Genomic DNA, 15415 nt, shown 5'->3' with positions numbered 1-15415 from the left:
CTGATGAAACCCCTGCTCAGCAACACAACCCAGCCACTCCCATCCCTCTGCCTCTATTACAGGGTAACCACCTTGGGAAGGAGAGAGATAAAGCCACATTAAATGTAAAAGTTCATTTTGTAAACGTTTCCAGATTTCAAAGCCTGGCATCGTTTCAAATGGGCATGCTACCCTAAAATTTAGAATTTGTGGAAGTTTGTGGGGGGAATGTGGAATGGTTTCTGGTCCCTTTTATTTCTTGCTATGTACATGTGATACGATGGGAAAAAAATTAATTGAAAAATACCCTTTCAAAGTAAAAAGAAATATAATTCTCAAAAATGTTGAAAATGAGTATTTCCACACCATCAGCAACTTTTCCTGGACTGGTTTCCAACATAAAACTTGAACAGAGTCACAGTTTATATCCAATACCAAGCAAATAGGATTCTGTCACTGTCATATCAGCTTCACCTCTCTGCTCTAAAGCAAAACACAAAAAGAGAGCACATGGCAGGGGCCAGCAAGGAGAAAGCCTCCCTGACAGCACAGCTCACACTCTCCTCAAAGCCCTGCTGGACAAACCTCACACTCTCAGCACCTGAAAGATTTTACCTGCCAGGAGCCCCATGCCCCAGAGACACAACTGCTTTAGAGTTAATATTTACCCATCCCACAGCACAGGCAGCACAAACAGGACAAGTCCTCCTCTCCTGCTGCATGTTCTGTGCCACAGTGACAAGAGGGGCAAGTTACAGGGAGATCAATGCAGGGATTAAACCAGAGAGGCAGAAAGGATCACATACCCAACTTCAGAGATCACTGATGATAGTGTGGGGAAGGCTTTAAGAGGAAATTAGAAACACATTAAAAATAACATCAAGGTGTGACACAAAGATCATGGAAAATGAAACACGTATCTCTGCTCTCAGCACAGGACACTGTGAATCACCTGTGTTTCCTTAACATAAACTTTGTTATTTAGTTCTTGGATGAAATTAAGTTGTTTTAGCCCTCTCAAAATTCTGTGTTTCTTTTTCAGACTTGGAGTGGAGGACTTTAAAAGTCTTTTCTTTCCCTTACTTAATATCTGAATATATGTATTTTATGCATTTTACATAACGTGTCAATAATCTTTGATATGAGACTGGCATTTAATATTTCAGCTCTCACTTCATTAAGGATATTTTAATTATCCCAGACCAATGGGAGGGAATTTATAAACATCTGTGCTTCGTTTAGGAGCCCAAATTTGCCTTTTAAACTTCAAAGCTGCAGAGCTGATTTTATCCAGGTTCAGTTGTCTGGTCTCTCAAAGAGCACCGTGCAGCACTGGAACCAGCACCAAGTGGGCCAAGCCTCCAGCAGCACCCAGCACTGCTCATCCCTGCTGGACACAGCCTCCAGCAGCCTGGGCTTGCTCACAGGAACAAGCCAGGAGATGCTGCTGAGCCCCACAGAGTGCTCATGGGCCTGGGAGAGGGCTCACACCAGCAGCACAAGTGAGTGCCCTAACCACAACTGGTCCTTTGCTTTCTCCTCCCCATGGGTGACCAGGGGCTGCCTCATTAATAACCCCAGCAGGGCCTCAGGGCTGTTTTCAGAGGAACCAAGGACATGACTCACACTGGCGAGCAAAGCAATTTTTAGGCTTCCAAGTACCTAAATCACTTCTGCAAAATGAGCCTGAGGTATGTGCAAAAAGTTATTGGGGGTTTCTAAATGCTACATCGTAAATAACCATCATTTGCTGCAGTCAAACAAACCTTCCTGACTCTCTGGTGCCCTCCAGGAAGATGAGCAGCTCATCTCCAATCTCAGGATTGCAGAAGTGAAGAGGGTGACCCTGGGACCTGGATCAGATTTTCACCTTGCCTCAAATCCTCTCCAATGGGTTGCACTCAATGCCCCCCTACAGAACCAGCCTGGAAAAGCAGAGGCATTTCTTCTCCAGCTGCTGCCTGGACCAGCACCACGGCCAACCAGGACAATTCGGGGTGTCTGCAGCTCTGGGCTGGGGCACTGGGGGTGCCTGCAGTGAGTCCACCTGAGCAGGCCTCAGGGGCAGCTCCCCACATCATCACCAAAACCTCCGCCCCACAGAGGGACAGTGCCACATCCCCATCACTGCACCCCACAGAGGGACAGTGCCACATCCCCATCACTGCACCCCACAGAGCTGCAGTGCCACATCCCCATCACTGCACCCCACAGAGGGACAGTGCCACATCCCCATCACTGCACCCCACAGAGGGACAGTGCCACATCCCCATCACTGCACCCCACAGAGGGACAGTGCCACATCCCCATCACTGCACCCCACAGAGGGACAGTGCCACATCCCCATCACTGCACCCCACAGAGCTGCAGTGCCACATCCCCATCACTGCACCCCACAGAGGGACAGTGCCACATCCCCATCACTGCACCCCACAGAGGGACAGTGCCACATCCCCATCACTGCACCCCACAGAGGGGCAGTGCCACATCCCCATCACCTGCTAGGAAGCGGAGCTGGTTCCTCACTCTCAGATCTCCATCCCCAGAGCCTCTGCCACACTCATCTTCATCGTCGCAGTCCCCGCTCTCCTCCTCCTCCTCTGCGGCTTTTCCCGGAGCTTTTCGGCGGGGCAAAGTCATCCCTCTGAGCAGCTGGAAGACAAGAGGGGCACAGTCAGTCACTGCTTCTCCCACCCTCCTGCTCCCTCATCCTCACCTGCTGGGGGAGCAGGTGACACAGGGGGACAGGATTCAGTGGAGCCAGGACAGTGGGACAGGACCCCAACACTCCATGTGCCAAAGCACTGAGGAGCTCAGGCTCATTCATGGACAAATCTGCACAAAAAAACTGCAGTGCAAGAAACAAAAGGAGGAGGCAAAACCACCTTGAGTCATTCTGGGCTTCTGCCCAGCGACAATCACAAGAGCCCTGCCAGACCCCAATGTCACCAAAGCTCTGGGGTCAGCTACAAAACACATGCCCAAAGCTAGGCCAGACAGGCAATAAAACAGTAGCAAGAGGAGCCTCTGTTCAGGGAATCTCACTGCTTTCGGGAATTGTCTCTCCCATTTTAGATGTAACACATGAAAGGAAATGACAGATCTCTCAGGTCTGTGTGGACCCCACAAACATAACCTAAAAATCTCATTTCTCACTCTTGAAGCACAGAGGATGCTACTGAAAGTTTTTGGGGTAGCCAAGCGACACAATGAAAGCATGTTTTAAAGGATGTTTTAAAGCTGGGTCCTGAGTAACAGTGAGAGTTTGCAGAACCCTGAGACAGGACTTGAATGCCTCCCCTGAGCACGGGGTCAGGACCATTTTCCAAACATGGGTGGGAGCTCCCCACACTCCCATCACAGCACACACAGGGATTAGACACATTATAAACTATCAGCTTCCTCTCTTCGCTGACTTCCCTGATTCTGCTGTTGCTGAAAGCAGCCAGCTACTCCATCATAAACCCAGATCCCCTTTGAAAAAGTGTGAGTCAGCTAGTTAATATATGCTGAAAATTTCTATCACTGCCACTCTGCTGTTAAAAGCTTCTTGAATTTAATCTCAGTGCTAAGGAAAAAAAAGGGAAAAGGATAAAGTAACAGAGAAGATATTGCAAAATGGGAGCTTTCCACATGCTTCAGGGGTTTGGTTAGTTCCATCTCTTGCAGCAATATGCATGCCTTGCAAGGCATTTTTTAATATCTGGAATCTAGGTTATATTTTTAAACTATTATGCTAGCCTTAGAAAACAGTTTCTAAAATATTTATCTCCTGAAGTTTATACAGCCTTGGAGGAATGCCTTTGGCATCTGGCTCACCCTGTCCACAGCAATGTCCACATACCTCAGTGTTTATATTAGAGGAGCATAACGTAATGAAAAACAAATGGCTCCATGTGAGACCCCTCTGGGTTCCCCAGCTGAGGCAAGGCTCTCCTGCCATGTGCCTGCTGTGAGAACCATGCTGGCCACATCCATGGCAGGCAGCAAAATGCTGCTCATCTCCTCAAAACTCAGGGGATGTGCTCTCATGGCCTCCAACAGGCATTGGCCGAGGCTGGTTAAGTTCACTTTTCAGGAATTTGACTTTGTTTAGACATTTACAAGCTTCTCCCGGAATATGGTGCAACCACAAAAAATAACAAACAAAAAAGGCAAGTGCAATGCTGGGGGTAGCACAGGGAGGATCTCACCCAGGCACCAAACATGCCAACCAGCCAAGCCTTGACACCATCACTTGCACTTTGCTCCTCCAAACAAAGCCCCCAGCAACAGCAGTCCTCAGCTGAGCTGGAATGAGGATCTGTCATGCACAGCAGCTAATTAATTAATTAATTAGCACACACACCAGTTCAAACCCAGTACACCACTGTCAAAATCCAAGTGCATTGTGCTAGAAGGGGCCACAACTGCTCAGCAGCAGGATCCTCATTCCCCTGTGGGATCTTCATTCCCCTGTGGGATCCTCACTCCCCTACATCCCAGGAACAGAACAAGCCAGACAGAACCCCACTAAGCAGCCCAACTTTCATGCCTTACCCAAAAGAGCAGAGGAACTTTCTGGCAGAGAGAATTAAGCTTTGGGATATTTTCAGATTTAATAAGCTCAGTGGGGGGCAAGGCAAAAAATCAGGATTTTTCAATTGTGTGTTTTCAAACATGAAAATAACTGAGCATTTCTCGTAGTACTACTTTTTTCCTTGGCATGCCATGAATTAGCAGCTTAATTTCTATGCCTTTGTAGCCACAATAAAACAGGAACTTTCTGAGAAACATCACGTGGGCCCCAACTTTGGATCAAGTGAACGTGACATCCCTTTGCCACACTGCTCTTTCCTTTGCCAGGAGAAAAGTTCCATCCTCAGGCACACCCTCCCCAGCTGCTGATAACTATAGAGAGGTTCAATTAAATTTTGCTGCTGCCTGTGGGAGAAATGGAGCCCATGACACAAAACCTATTGGAGGAGTTAGCAGGAGACCAGGCATGGGGTGGAAGTCCCACTCCACTCCAATGGTATATCCAGACACAGGAATGCTCTTGGATGTCTCATCTTCATCAGAGCAGCAGCCCTAGGCCCACTCATCAACCACTCCACAAGCTCCCTGATGGTTTGCATGCTTTATGTAATTATATTTGGTGTACTGAACATAGATTCCCCATCCTTAAAAAGCAAGCAGAGCAGACTGCACCCTAACATTACAGTTTATTCATGTCCTGTGGTTTAAAGCCCATGGTAAGAGGCAGGAAAATATAGAGTCTGGTGATCACTAAAGTGGTATGTAACAGTGAGATAGCTTTAACTTAAACACAACTCACCCAGCTGTAAGAGTTTACTGTCATATCTGCTCCTCTCTGTTAAACCATGATGGCAAAAATACACTGTAATGTAACTGATGGAAAGGGAGCACTCTGTGGGAGGCCAGGCACACATCCCCACACCTCCGAGGGGGCTGTGGGCCTTTCCCCGCCCATCCACACAGCCACCATGGCAACAAACTGCCCCTGCTCCTCACTACCGGTCCTAATGGATCAGGTGTCCACCAGTTTTACTTCCAACCTCATCCCTTTCACAGAACCACAGAATGACCAGGTTGGGAGAGACCTTCAAGATCAGAGAGTCCAACCCAGCCCAAACACCTCACCCAAACCCTGGCACCCAGTGCCACATCCAGGCTTTGTTAAACACACTCAGGGATGAGGACTCCACCACCTCCCCAGGCAGCCATTCCAGAACTTTATCACCCTTTGAGTGAAAAACTTTTTCCTGCTATCCAACCTGTATTTCCCTTGATGCAGCTTGAGACTGTGACCTCTGGTTGTGTCAGTGCTGCTGGAGAAAGAGCCCAGCCCCAGCTGAGCACAGGCACCCTTCAGGGAGCTGTAGAGTGATGAGGGCACCCCTGAGTCTCCTTTTCTCCAGGCTGAGCACCCCCAGCTCCCTCAGTTGTTCCTCACAGGGTTTGTGTTCCCAGCCCCTCTCCAGCCTCGCTGCCCCCTCTGGACCTGCTCCAGCCCCTCAACATCCTCCCCAAACTGAGGGCCCAGACCTGGACACAGCTCAAACCATCACCCTCTGGGTGGGTAGGATGAGCAGGAGGGACTCCAGGGACACTGGGCAGTCCCATCTGTTTCCAAGGCCATCTTGGCTCTTTGGCTTGTCTTGTGGTCTCCCTGCAGCTTAAAACACGAGACAGATGGGAACGGTGTGCTGAGCCTGCCTGCTAAGAAAGCTCCCCAGGGCATCCCACGTGATTTACACAATTATTCATAACTGCACAGTGACCAGACAAAAACAGATGCAGTGATGTGGGGTAATGACTCAGCTTGTCTTGGACAGGCCACTGTATGCTGAAATCTTTTTAACTCCTCATTCTTTACAACCACTTTACTCAGGGCTCCCCATCCCACCAGCCCACTGAGGCCACCTGGTCCTATTTTTCCAATTTTAACATAAACAGTTGGAGCTGCAACATACTTTTTTATCATTAATCTCCCATCTCTGAAAAGAGCTCAGCATCGTGTTTCTTGGACTGCAGTTTAATAGCTGTTTTCTCCTTTTGGAAATAAGCCCGCAGTATTGCAAATATCAATTTGAGCAATACCCAAAATTGTGCCCACAAATTCAGATTAAATACTGTCAGCAAGCTACAAGCACTGTGCTCCTTTAGGGCAGAAATCATCCCTTTCAACACACTTCAAAAATATGTAAAGTAAAGAGAACAGCCAAAGAGATTATTAAGGGGAATAGAAGACTTTTAGAAAAACATTTAATTCCTTCATGAGTTTATGGGAGAAGTCTGATTGATATTTGTAATCTTTTGGTGGACAGAGCTGTCATTTAATTTAGCTTGCATGACTGAAAGAATTTAACAAAAAGTGTTCCAGAGAGTTTCGCTGAAATTCTTTGCATGTTTTTAGTAAGCCTCTGGAATATGATCAAACCTAAAAAGCTGGAGAGGATGGAGACTAAACTTACAGCTAAAATAATATTCAGAATTGTAATATATGCTTAATAATCAAGTATTCACATCCATCAGAAAAAGTGCCTCAGTGCAGAAATTACTCTGGAGCCCCAGCCATGTGTCTGTGTGCTGCTTGGCATCAGGAAGGGAACCCTGGGAACTCATCCTAGCAGGGAAAACCAGCTCTGGCTCTGTTAGAAACCTCTCAAAACTCAGTGAATTTCACCAGCTCACAACTGCTTGCAAAGCTCAGGATGCCTTCTTTCAGGAGCCTCGTAAGGAGGAGTTTTGGAGGAGCAAAAATGTTATTTTCCCTTTCATCACTCCCACTCCAGCCACACACTTTCAAGCACCTGACACAGGTACCAAGGCACTTCTCACAACTCCCGAGATTCCAAACAGATCAGCTTTTTCCATTTTAAATTCCAGCCTGCTAAAAACATTGTTTTTTGGGGATGAAAAACTAGATCTTATGTGGCCAATCCTGACCTTGAAATCTACAATACCAAGTAATTTATGTGTGGCTTTTGAATCAGGGCAGCATCATGGGAAACGTGCAGATTTTCACACGATACTGTTCCCTGTTAACAGCTCATTACAATGTACAGAAGTATATTCCCATTATAAAATACAGCTGGGCTTGTTTTGCTTACCAAGGTCATTATCTGATCACAGGCAGGAATCAGGGAAAGGAACCCATTTTATAAGGCTGAAGTTGTGGACTTTTTCAAAACTCATGTGTTTTGAATTTGGTGGCCTGATCATGCACAAGCATGCAACAGCAGAATCTATTCTCTCCACTTCCTCTGCTTATTAGCCCTGGAAATAGCATGGAAAAAATTTTCTTTTATTAGCAAATTCTTTATTATTTAACCAACCCTCATGAGATTGCTGGTGCCCTCCACACCACATTTCTATTTCCCAGCTCCCTTAGGTTTATCCACTCTGTGGAGAGGCACAGGAGCGTGCACCAACACAAACTCAGTGCAACATCAACAGCATCATTCTTTTCATTGCTTCTTTCCAAGCTCCAGAGAGCCTTTCCCCTCTTGGGCAGCAGCAAAATGCAACACATATTACAGAAAAACTCAATGCTCCCTGGTGCCAAGCACCAGACTCTATTTCAAAATAAGGATATTTAAAATTTTTAAAATATCTGCAAAAACCAAGATCCATACTTCTGTCTAGTAAGAGTGAACACATAAGTGTGTGCACACCAGCAGGCTCTTCTGATCACAGTGCTGGCCCAGAAGACAGAAGAACCCATTTTGGGAGGAGAACATCTGAATTGTGGTTTCCTTATGATCCTTCCAGTTGGCTGCACCTTGGCAGCACAGACAGGGCAGAGAAGAAACCTGTTCCTCATTCAACTCCTACTTCAGGCTCAGAAGAACAAAGAATGATCACTAATCAAAAGTTAATAAAGTGAAAGCAGAGTTTGAAGATGGAAAAGTCATTTTCAGTACTTGGAAAAATGGTGAGTTGGGCATGGCCATTTTCTCAGCGGCTCTAAAGGCCAATCCTGCACTTCCCTGTGCTGCCTCCTTTGAGAGATCACAGGGTTTGTGCTACTGGAGCTGAACTCAGCAGAACAAGCCCCAGACAGCACCTCCTGCCTGCTCTGAGCAGCATGAGCAAGGGATGGCCCTGAATTCCCTCCCCACACACTGATCTTGAGTCACTCCTGCTCTGTGGCTCTGTACCAGCCCATGGTGGTGGCTGACTAAAGTTGTGAACCATAGCTCTGAGTTTATATTGTGGCTCCTTAGCCATAAAAATGTTTTAGTCTTTAATTCTAGCACTCAAAATACCTGGAACAGGAAAAATCCCTTCCATGCATCACTCAGGGTTTACCAGCACAGCAGGACCCACTTTACTGTCTCCACAGCTCCAGAGGAGATGCTCTGGGCTGCCAGTAAATCAGCTTTCCTGGTCACTCTCCTGATAGCACAAAGAAGCTGGTGACAGCAGTGAATTATTGACCAAAGGGTGGCCCTGCTTTATGGATCATCAGCTTAATTCCAGATTAGCTATCCAAACTGCCAACATCCCTATGGGGAAAGGAAGACAGATAAAGACTCCTAAGTGCTGGCAGTAATTAACACGAGTCTGCACTGGACAGTAAATCTCTTCTGGAAGCAGAAGGGCTTCCAGGGCATTAAGGATTGCTCTGGTTTGGTGAGGGCAGGCTGATGCCCAGCACTGGATGCTCCTGTGGAGGTCAAGCCCTGGCTGGCACGGTGGCAGGCACAGGGACCAGCTCCTGTCTGCAGTCCCCAGGCAGGGGAGGTGTCATTTCCCTGGCCTGAACAACTGCTCATTCATCACCGGGCACATGTGAAAAAGAGATTACTCAGGCTTTACAATCAGCTCACCTTATATCCAGTTCCTTCCCCTTCCACCCCAGCTATTTACAGCTTGTTTTTGTGCAGCTGTAGGAAGGAACAGGACAGTGTGGGTGCCGAGCAGGGCAGAGGGGTGCAGCCCAGCCTGGTGGGGTCCTGGGCAGTCCCTGTCTGCTTCTGCCTCATCCCCTGAGCCTACATCAATGCCAGTGCTGGAGAAATGCTGCTTTCCTCTTTGGGCTACTACAGCCCCTTCTCCTGTTTTGCCTTTCCAAGCCTTAACTATTGCTGGCCCTTCAGGATCCCTTCCTACATCTGAGTCACTAGAAATGAGCAATTTCTCCACCTCTCAAGCAGCCACCCCTCAGGGCATTGGCAGCTGAGTGAAGGAGGGGTGTGAGAGCCTACATGGGCCAGGACCCATCACTGCCATTACCCATATTTTCCATATTTTGTTTAGTTTTGTTGGAGCAGAACCCTGCTCTTCTATCCAAACACCACTCAGGAAGGCCCAAAGTGCACGTCACCAGAAGATGAAACATGAGACAACAAGCAAAGCAGGAACACAAGAAACAAGACAAAATAGGCAGAGGTGGAACCATCAACCACCTCCTTCAGATTTCTGAGCAGGGATGGCCTGGGTGGAAGGTGCCCTGGATGCAAGAGCACCTGGAAGGACATGCAGGTCTCACATCACCTTTAACAGCCCCATGGCTCTGCAGAGGGGATCAGGGTCTGTACAGGTGACCCAGGCAGGGGGTGCAGCAGCCAGGGGTTCCCACAGCCTCCTCCTGCCCAGGCCAGCTGTTGGAGCAGCTGGGAGGTTCCTCTTGGCTCAGGCTCTGGCACGCTGGCGGCTCTCTGGCCATTGGCGATGTCCACAGGGCAGCCTGTGAGACAAACATCTCATCCTTGGCACCAGGTAGGAAACAGCAATTGAGAGCTGGGCAAGAAGGGTTTTTTAAATTCCTCTTCTCCTCCTGCAACACAAACCCCTGTCCCAGCCTCTTTCATTTTCCCCTAAAAGCTCCCAGTGGATAGGCACTCCTCAAATCGTGTATTTTTGTGCAGTGTTGTGCTGCACAGAGGTTTCTGCCAGAATATCAGCTTGAGTCACCCTGGCTGCATCCTGCCCACCTGGGCAGCTCTCTCCAAGTTTCACTTTTGCATTCACTTCCCTTCAAGGCTTTGGAAGCCCAAAAAGCAACTACAAGCAGTTCTGATAGATGTGCCCTGGTCCACAGAGCTTTCCAGGGAACTGAACAGCTGCCTTATAATCCAGTTATCTCCCAGCAGACAAGACAACCCCAACGTGGGGTTAATTATCAAGCTGTTGATTTCAGCAGAGACTTAAATCAGGCAGGGGGAGAAGGACTCCATGGCAAACACCCCCAAACCTGTTGGCTGGGCAGGATGAGGCAGCTGTCTCTAATTAACAGCTGATGGCTGCACTGCTCCTGGGTGAGCTCTCAGCTCTCCTCTGCGTTCAGAGCACAGATGCTGCTTGCAAAAACAAAAAAAAAAACTCCAGGGACTCAACTTGTCCAGTGTCAATACTGGCACCTAGGATGGATCTACCAACAGGATAGAGAAACAACCATCCCAACAGGATAAGGACACAACCATCCAGGCTCCAGCATGGGCACTGCTGACACACTGGGTGCAACTCATCACTGATGCTGAATGTTCCCAGAGCAAGGCTCAGGCCTCTGGAGCTGCAGGCAGGGGCAGCCCTGCCTGGTGTGGCTCTCCCACACACAGATGCAGACACCAAGTGAACAGCTGAAGCAACTCAGGATTTAAATTAAGGTCAAAGCTGGTGACTTTATACCCTCCCTCAGTGAGACACAACACTCCCAAAGGAAGCCCTGAAATGCACCTCTGTGATTCTCACCCTCAGCTTTTAGATTATGTGCTGCAGGAAAAGGTCAGTAAACTGCTTTCCCACCCATAGGCAGGAGGTATTCAAGGGGTCCTGCCAAAAATAAAAGGTAACTTCCTGCCCTTCAGGGTGTTTGCTGATGGCTCAAACACCCACCTGCTGCCAGCTGCTGCCACTTCCTCACTGACCCTGCTGCATCAGCAGCATCCCCTTACACATGTCCCCAGCCAGCCAAGCACATTTCCTTCTCTTAAATATCACTCCTGGCAATACAGCTGAGCAACAGGCAACAACAAACCTTGCTGCAACCCAAACTTCTCTCTTTGCCCACAGTTTGAAGGGCTGCAAGGGCAATCTCTCATTGCATGGGTCTGGCAGCACCAGCATGAAAATACAACCCAGTCTCTGCAGCCAGTCACAGGTCAAAGCCAAGCTAAGAAGTTTAATGAGGAACAGCTTGATGTTAAGTCAAATTTTGGAGAAAACCATGAGAAAACTACCTAACATCACACTAACACCGGAGATCTGTGTCCTTTGTTACTGGGCCCATCAGGGAGGACACCTCCACTGATTAAATTACAGCCTGAGTCACAGTACAGGGTGACGCTTGATACAATTAACCAGGCCCAGAATGACTGTAATTAACTGTTAATCTGCTATCAATAGCTCCACTTCGCTGTACAAGGATTCCTGCAGGTTTGTTTCCTCCACAACAGGATAAACTTCTGCTCTGGTGCAGGATATCTGGTGTTTGTTTTAAGGCACCACTGGGCATCAGCTGCATGCTCTGGACACAAAAGCAAATTCATCTCCTTTAAAGGTGTGGATCTGTTTTTTAGCACAGCTGATTTCCACAGCATTGTTGGAGGATGGTCCCTGCAGGACACACCTGAAGCACCTGTGTCCCTGCTGGAGCTGAAGTTGAAACCCTTCACACATATAAGGCACTCCAGGATACACCTCTGTTTGAAAACAGGCATCAAACACCAGGAACAAACAACCCCTGGCTGTTTAAAAAGCCTCAGTGTGGGTGACCTGTGGGTACAGCATCCCCCCAACAATCCCAATACACCTGGGGGTTTGCCAGAGGGTCCAGGCAGGTGCTGCTCCTCCTGAAGAGGGAAAGAAAGGATTTGGGTTTGAAAAGTCAGCTGACAGTCAGATACCTTCAGATTTAATTACATTCTCTTTACCAAGGGTCACACTTCCCCTGATTTAACTGCCCTGGCAAAATCCTGTCAGTACCAGCCCCATACAGAGTGGGAGAGCATTTACCCAGCATTAATGGGAGCCAAGGCACAGCTAAAAGGACAATGGAATTAGTACTTAAATACCAGGCCTAGACTCGGTGGAGCTATAGATCATTTTGTGTACTAAAGAAGAATTAACTGATCCATTCTAAAATGCATTTATTATTAAAATAAAAATCTTCTGTGATTTTATTTAATAGCCTTAGTAAGAAATAATTGCAATGTCTGGTTGCTTTTCAACAACATGTGGTTTTAATATTTTAATTGTTACAAACTGTTTAATAATGATGAACAAAAGGCATGTCCAAGTAATTATTGTATTTATTAACATTTCTTCTGAGGACTTGATAGATTATATTGCATATATACAGCACTTCAGACACTGTACTACTAACTTATTAAAGGTGGAAAATGAGTCAAAAGTGACTTGCTTTGGTGCAATTTAAATATTGTATTTTCAAGTGATTAGTGTTGTTCCTTGCATTATTTAACAATCTGGCACTCTGCACATTTTTCTAATTATTATGCAGCTTCATCTGATCAGGGAATTAAAATACAGTGGGAATAATAAACCTCAGAGAGCCTAGCAGGCACAGGGAAAACTTTCACCAAATCCATCAAAAGTAATGGATTTTTCTGAAGGGGAGATATATTCCTGCAAAGTGCCCAGCTCCCAAAGCTCTCCCATAATAAACTCTGAATTTCCCTGTGTGCCCTGAGCGGGGTCTGGGTCCCTTTGCCACCCTGAGGTCAGACCCTCCTCACTGGTCCCAGTGCTCCACACTCTGTATTTGCAGCCAGGAGGTTGCAGGGGCTCAGGCACAAGGGCATCACACCATTCCCAGGCCTATTTTGTTTACATTTGATTCAATCAAGTTGTGGCCTTTTGGCCTCCTTCCAAATTAACTTCTGGGTGACCTCCACCATGCCCTCTCCCAGCAGCCAGGCCTGGAAACAGCCCATTAAACCTACAAACAAATATGGGACATATTGGTTGATCAAACCAGCTTCAAACACGGCCCTGGAAATGCCAGGACGTGCTTTTTTTGTGAACTTCAGCTCTGCGCTTTTTTTGTGAACTTCAGCTCTATTTTGTCTCTGGTCATTCACACCTCTGGGCCCCCAGGCTTTTTTATTTTTTTTCCCCCCTTTCCAGGTATAGCTGTGTGTTTTACTGCCTCGTAAAACTTCTAAATTTTGTTCTCATCCTCCTGCAAACCCCTCCAGAGCAACGTGAGGCTCTTCCACATAGGGCTCACTGCAGGACTGGGGCTTTACACTGAGCATATGAAGAAAGGCTTGGGGGAACAGCTGTAATGCTCCAAGAAATTGTGTCTTCCCCTTATTTGCAAGGAAATAAATCAAAGGGAGTTTCTCAGGGTCTGTGAAAGCACATTGCCTGGATTCCCATCCCCAAAGGGTTTATTTTTTCAAGAGGTTATATGGTAGTTAGATTTCTGGCTAGAAAATATGCAATATGATAAAAACACAGCCCCTATATGGGGCAATAAATTACAGATTGTTTGATGTGGAAACCAAAGAACTGTCAAACTCCAGTATATCTGAAATATTCTAAATGAGCCCTTAACTCAAGTGTCTGGAAATGTACAATATGTTTCCAGGCCATTCAATTTTGTAAAGACACATCTTCCCCAGCTAAGTTTCCTTTTATGGATTTCACTATTAATTTTTGGTGTGTTTTTTTCCCCTCCTTTTCTTAAAAAATTATGCTCTTCCTCCTTGAGACAGTACTATGATAAACACCAGGATTTACCTAAACATAAAAAAAGAGATTGCAACTGGGCACAACCTTAAAGAGGTAATGGCATTAAGGATGAGGTAAAGCATCTGCTGCAACACTGTCAGAGCCCCATGGGCACTGCAAAGGACATAAAAATTATTTCAGGACAGGAGGGAGGACCAGGAGTGGCACATCAGTTTGGTACCACAGGTCCCTGCTGCATCCTTTCACCAGCATCACTCAGGGCCTCTCTCCAGAGCCTTTGTGGAGGAGGATGACCAAGAGGAAATCACCAGGGCTGCCAGGACAGGGACAGGTGACACCACAGCTCCCACCTCCATGCAGGCTGTTAGAACCTGGAGCTCACCCCATGTGTCAGCCACTCAAACGTGGAGGAAAATGGAGTGCCCAGAGGAAAAGGCTCACCCTGCACACAGCTTTCTGCCTGGGGACGTCACCCAGGCACAGAAAATCTGAGCCAGACCCTGTGCTGACACTGAATAACCTTTCAGTTTCTATATAGCTTCACTCAAGGGATGAGTGAAACCCTTCCAGCTAGAAACAGACCCCGTCCACTCTGGGAAATAAAAGTTAGGAACCAATTCTAACTCATTTTCCTGAAGGTGACCCTTAGCCTCCCAGCTGAGATAACAATGCTAATATTTATGGATGGGCTGTTCATGCCTCTGGGCACACAACAAAAATAACTCAAATCAAAACTCAGCAGACATCTAACAGAACTGGGGGGGGGGGGGGGGGGGGAAATTCCAATATGGCAATAATAAAGCATCTCACCCACCAATGCACAAAAAATAGCATCGGCCACAATCACACATTTGGGTGAAACAAAAATGGTCTGAGGTGATGAATAGGCAGCACTGAGGGGGACTCATCCAGAAAGGGCTGCCTTGAGACAGCACACAGCTCAGGCACTGTGTTTAATTCATTTATTTATTTAAAAATAAATAAATGCTCAAAGGTGCTCAAAGCACAAAAATATAGTCTGGGGCACTTCCCCTTTTCTCTGGGTTAGGTTTTCTCTGCTTCTTTCAATCCCCATGTGTTTAATGCACAAACCTCATTTTCATTTCAAACTGCAAAGGTTTCATGAGAATTTCTCATGTGAATGTGTGTACATTTACCTGAATAAGGTTTGAGAAGACATGAACTAAGGAGCAAGCACAATTTGTACACACAACACTGAAAAAACAGACACTTCCAGCAGCAGGAGCATCCTGCAATAAAGGTGAAGCCA

General features: G+C 47.0%; 1 protein-coding gene across 1 annotated transcript in view; it reads right to left on the bottom strand.

The window, feature by feature from the left end:
- GPC3 (glypican 3) overlaps positions 1–15415 on the bottom strand; it is a 139019-nt gene that overhangs the window by 23192 nt on the left and 100412 nt on the right. The window contains exon 7 of the mRNA XM_059483018.1: positions 2478–2631. Coding sequence (XP_059339001.1) covers positions 2478–2631 — 154 coding nt within the window. The remainder of the gene's footprint in view (positions 1–2477; positions 2632–15415) is intronic.

Source organism: Ammospiza nelsoni, chromosome 15 (assembly GCF_027579445.1).
Source record: "Ammospiza nelsoni isolate bAmmNel1 chromosome 15, bAmmNel1.pri, whole genome shotgun sequence".
NCBI lineage: Eukaryota > Metazoa > Chordata > Aves > Passeriformes > Passerellidae > Ammospiza > Ammospiza nelsoni.
Note: the sequence above shows the minus strand (reverse complement) of the source record. Positions and strands in the feature narration are given on the sequence as shown.